The sequence below is a fragment of the Oryx dammah genome, unplaced genomic scaffold, assembly GCF_014754425.2.
Source record: "Oryx dammah isolate SB20612 unplaced genomic scaffold, SCBI_Odam_1.1 HiC_scaffold_10, whole genome shotgun sequence".
In the NCBI taxonomy this organism is placed as follows: domain Eukaryota; kingdom Metazoa; phylum Chordata; class Mammalia; order Artiodactyla; family Bovidae; genus Oryx; species Oryx dammah.
Window position 1 is genome coordinate 37,179,484 of NW_024070194.1, and position 1,916 is coordinate 37,181,399.

General features: G+C 45.3%; 1 protein-coding gene across 1 annotated transcript; it reads left to right on the forward strand.

Moving 5' to 3' along the window:
• Positions 1-206: 206 nt before the first annotated feature.
• LOC120868600 (metallothionein-like) lies at positions 207-1,063 on the forward strand. The gene is given in 3 exon segments (XM_040247317.1): positions 207-330; positions 748-948; positions 951-1,063. Coding segments are annotated over 3 exon segments (378 nt in total). The 3' UTR covers positions 1,004-1,063.
• Positions 1,064-1,916: the final 853 nt, after the last annotated feature.

The window sequence follows — 1,916 nt, forward strand, 5'->3', positions numbered from 1 at the left end:
AGGCATGAGCCATCCAGCCTTGCATGTGATTGTAGCCTCGTATTTCGTGGGATGAAACCCAACATTCCGAATGGTCGTCTGTGGGCCAGGAATGGGGCTGGGGTGAAGGAAATGGTGAGATCAGGAAGAGCTGAGACTGGCACCATGCCATTCCTCATCTGGATGGTGGGCACACAGGTGCCAGTCCTGATCTTGACACTGGGCACATGGGCACCGATCTTGATCTGGACAGTGGGCACACGGGCACCGGCCCTGATCTGGAGGGTGGGCACACAGGCGCTGGCCCTGACCTGGATGGTGGTCACACAGGTGCCGGCCCTGACCTGGATGGTGAGCACACGGGGGCCAGTCCTAATCTGGATGGTGGGCACACAGGTGCCATCCTGATCTGAACACTGGGCATACGGGTGTGTGTTCTAGTTCTCACACTGTATAACATGAGTGCTCCTACAGATGTTCCTTTAATGTGTCTAATATCATACAACCAAGATAATAGAAACAGTTAAGGAGAGTGTTGGATCAAGTGAATGCTGGTAAGATGAGGGAATTTGTAGTAATGTTTTTCCCCACATCAGCTTCATGCTTATTGCAAACCTTGTTTTCCCACTTCAGATACTAGTTCTTCCACTTACCAACTTGTAGTTTTATCCTAAATTGTCTGATTTTCTGTCATTGTATGTTCCCATGGGAGGAAACGCAAAGCCAATTTTGTTCCAAGATCATGTTCTTGAGAAAACAGTCACTAAGAGCACGCCCCTTTGACATCCTCGCCATCCTTGTGCAGTCATCTCTGGACCCCAGCCCTGCTTCAGTTAGCCGTGGATCCCAACTGCTCCTGCACCGTGGGTGGGTCCTGCACGTGTGCTGGCTCTTGCAAATGCAGAGATTGCAAGTGCACCTCCTGCGGGAAGAGCTGCTGCTTCTGTGGCCACATGGGCCATGCCACGTGTGCCAGGGCTGCATCTGCAGAAGGGCCTCAGACACGTGCACCCGCTGCGCCTGAAGGCGGGGAGAGCCTGTTCTCCAGTGTAAATAGAACAACATGTACAAATGTGCAGTTTTTTAAAAATGCAACCTGACATGTTTGATACATCCCTTCCTTTCTTTTTTGTCCTATAAAATACAAGAATGATAATAACAGTGGTTGACTTAAAAATGTCATGAAGGCAGTTGTCAAAGGCAGAGTTTATACTGTCAAAATTGGGTTGTTGGTCAGATACATTTTATAAATCCTGGCTTTAAAGTGGGAAATGTAATAAGGATTTCATTTACCAGGTGTGATCATAAAACAATAAAAGTAGTTTTCTTATGTTCCTCATAAGTGGGTACTGAAGGCAATTTCAAATCCAGGAAACAGTCCAAAAATTGTGTTGAGCGGGGGCCACGCGCCAGAGTAAGACTTTTTATTCTCACAGTCTTGTTTTGGGGAAAGCAGCATTTATTTGGCTAGGTGGGTAAGTTCTCTTTATTTGCTAAAATAAAATCATTTTCTACAATGCATGTGTATTACTAACGTCTTCTAGCTCTGAATTGATTCTCAACAAATAATATAAAAATGTCCTGCTGGTGAACTTTTTCTGCTTTTTCAGTGATAAAATTATTTTTGTATGTTCTGTAACTAATTCTCTCTATTGTAAGTAGGAACCTGATTTTCCTTTTTTTTAGACACAGTTTTATTGGGGTCTAGTTGAATGTGTGAAATACACTGATCATATATGAAGTGTAAAATAGCTATGGATGGGGCAGAGGTGCTGGAGGTTGCGGAGCCAGGGTTTCAAAACTACTCTGGTTAACATGCTAAGGGCTTTAGTGGAAATGGTGGACAGTGTGAGAGAGCCGATGGGAGTGATGTGAAAACCATAAGAAAGAATCAAAACCCTGGGGCAGACATGAAGAATGCCTCTGAGGAGCCGTTC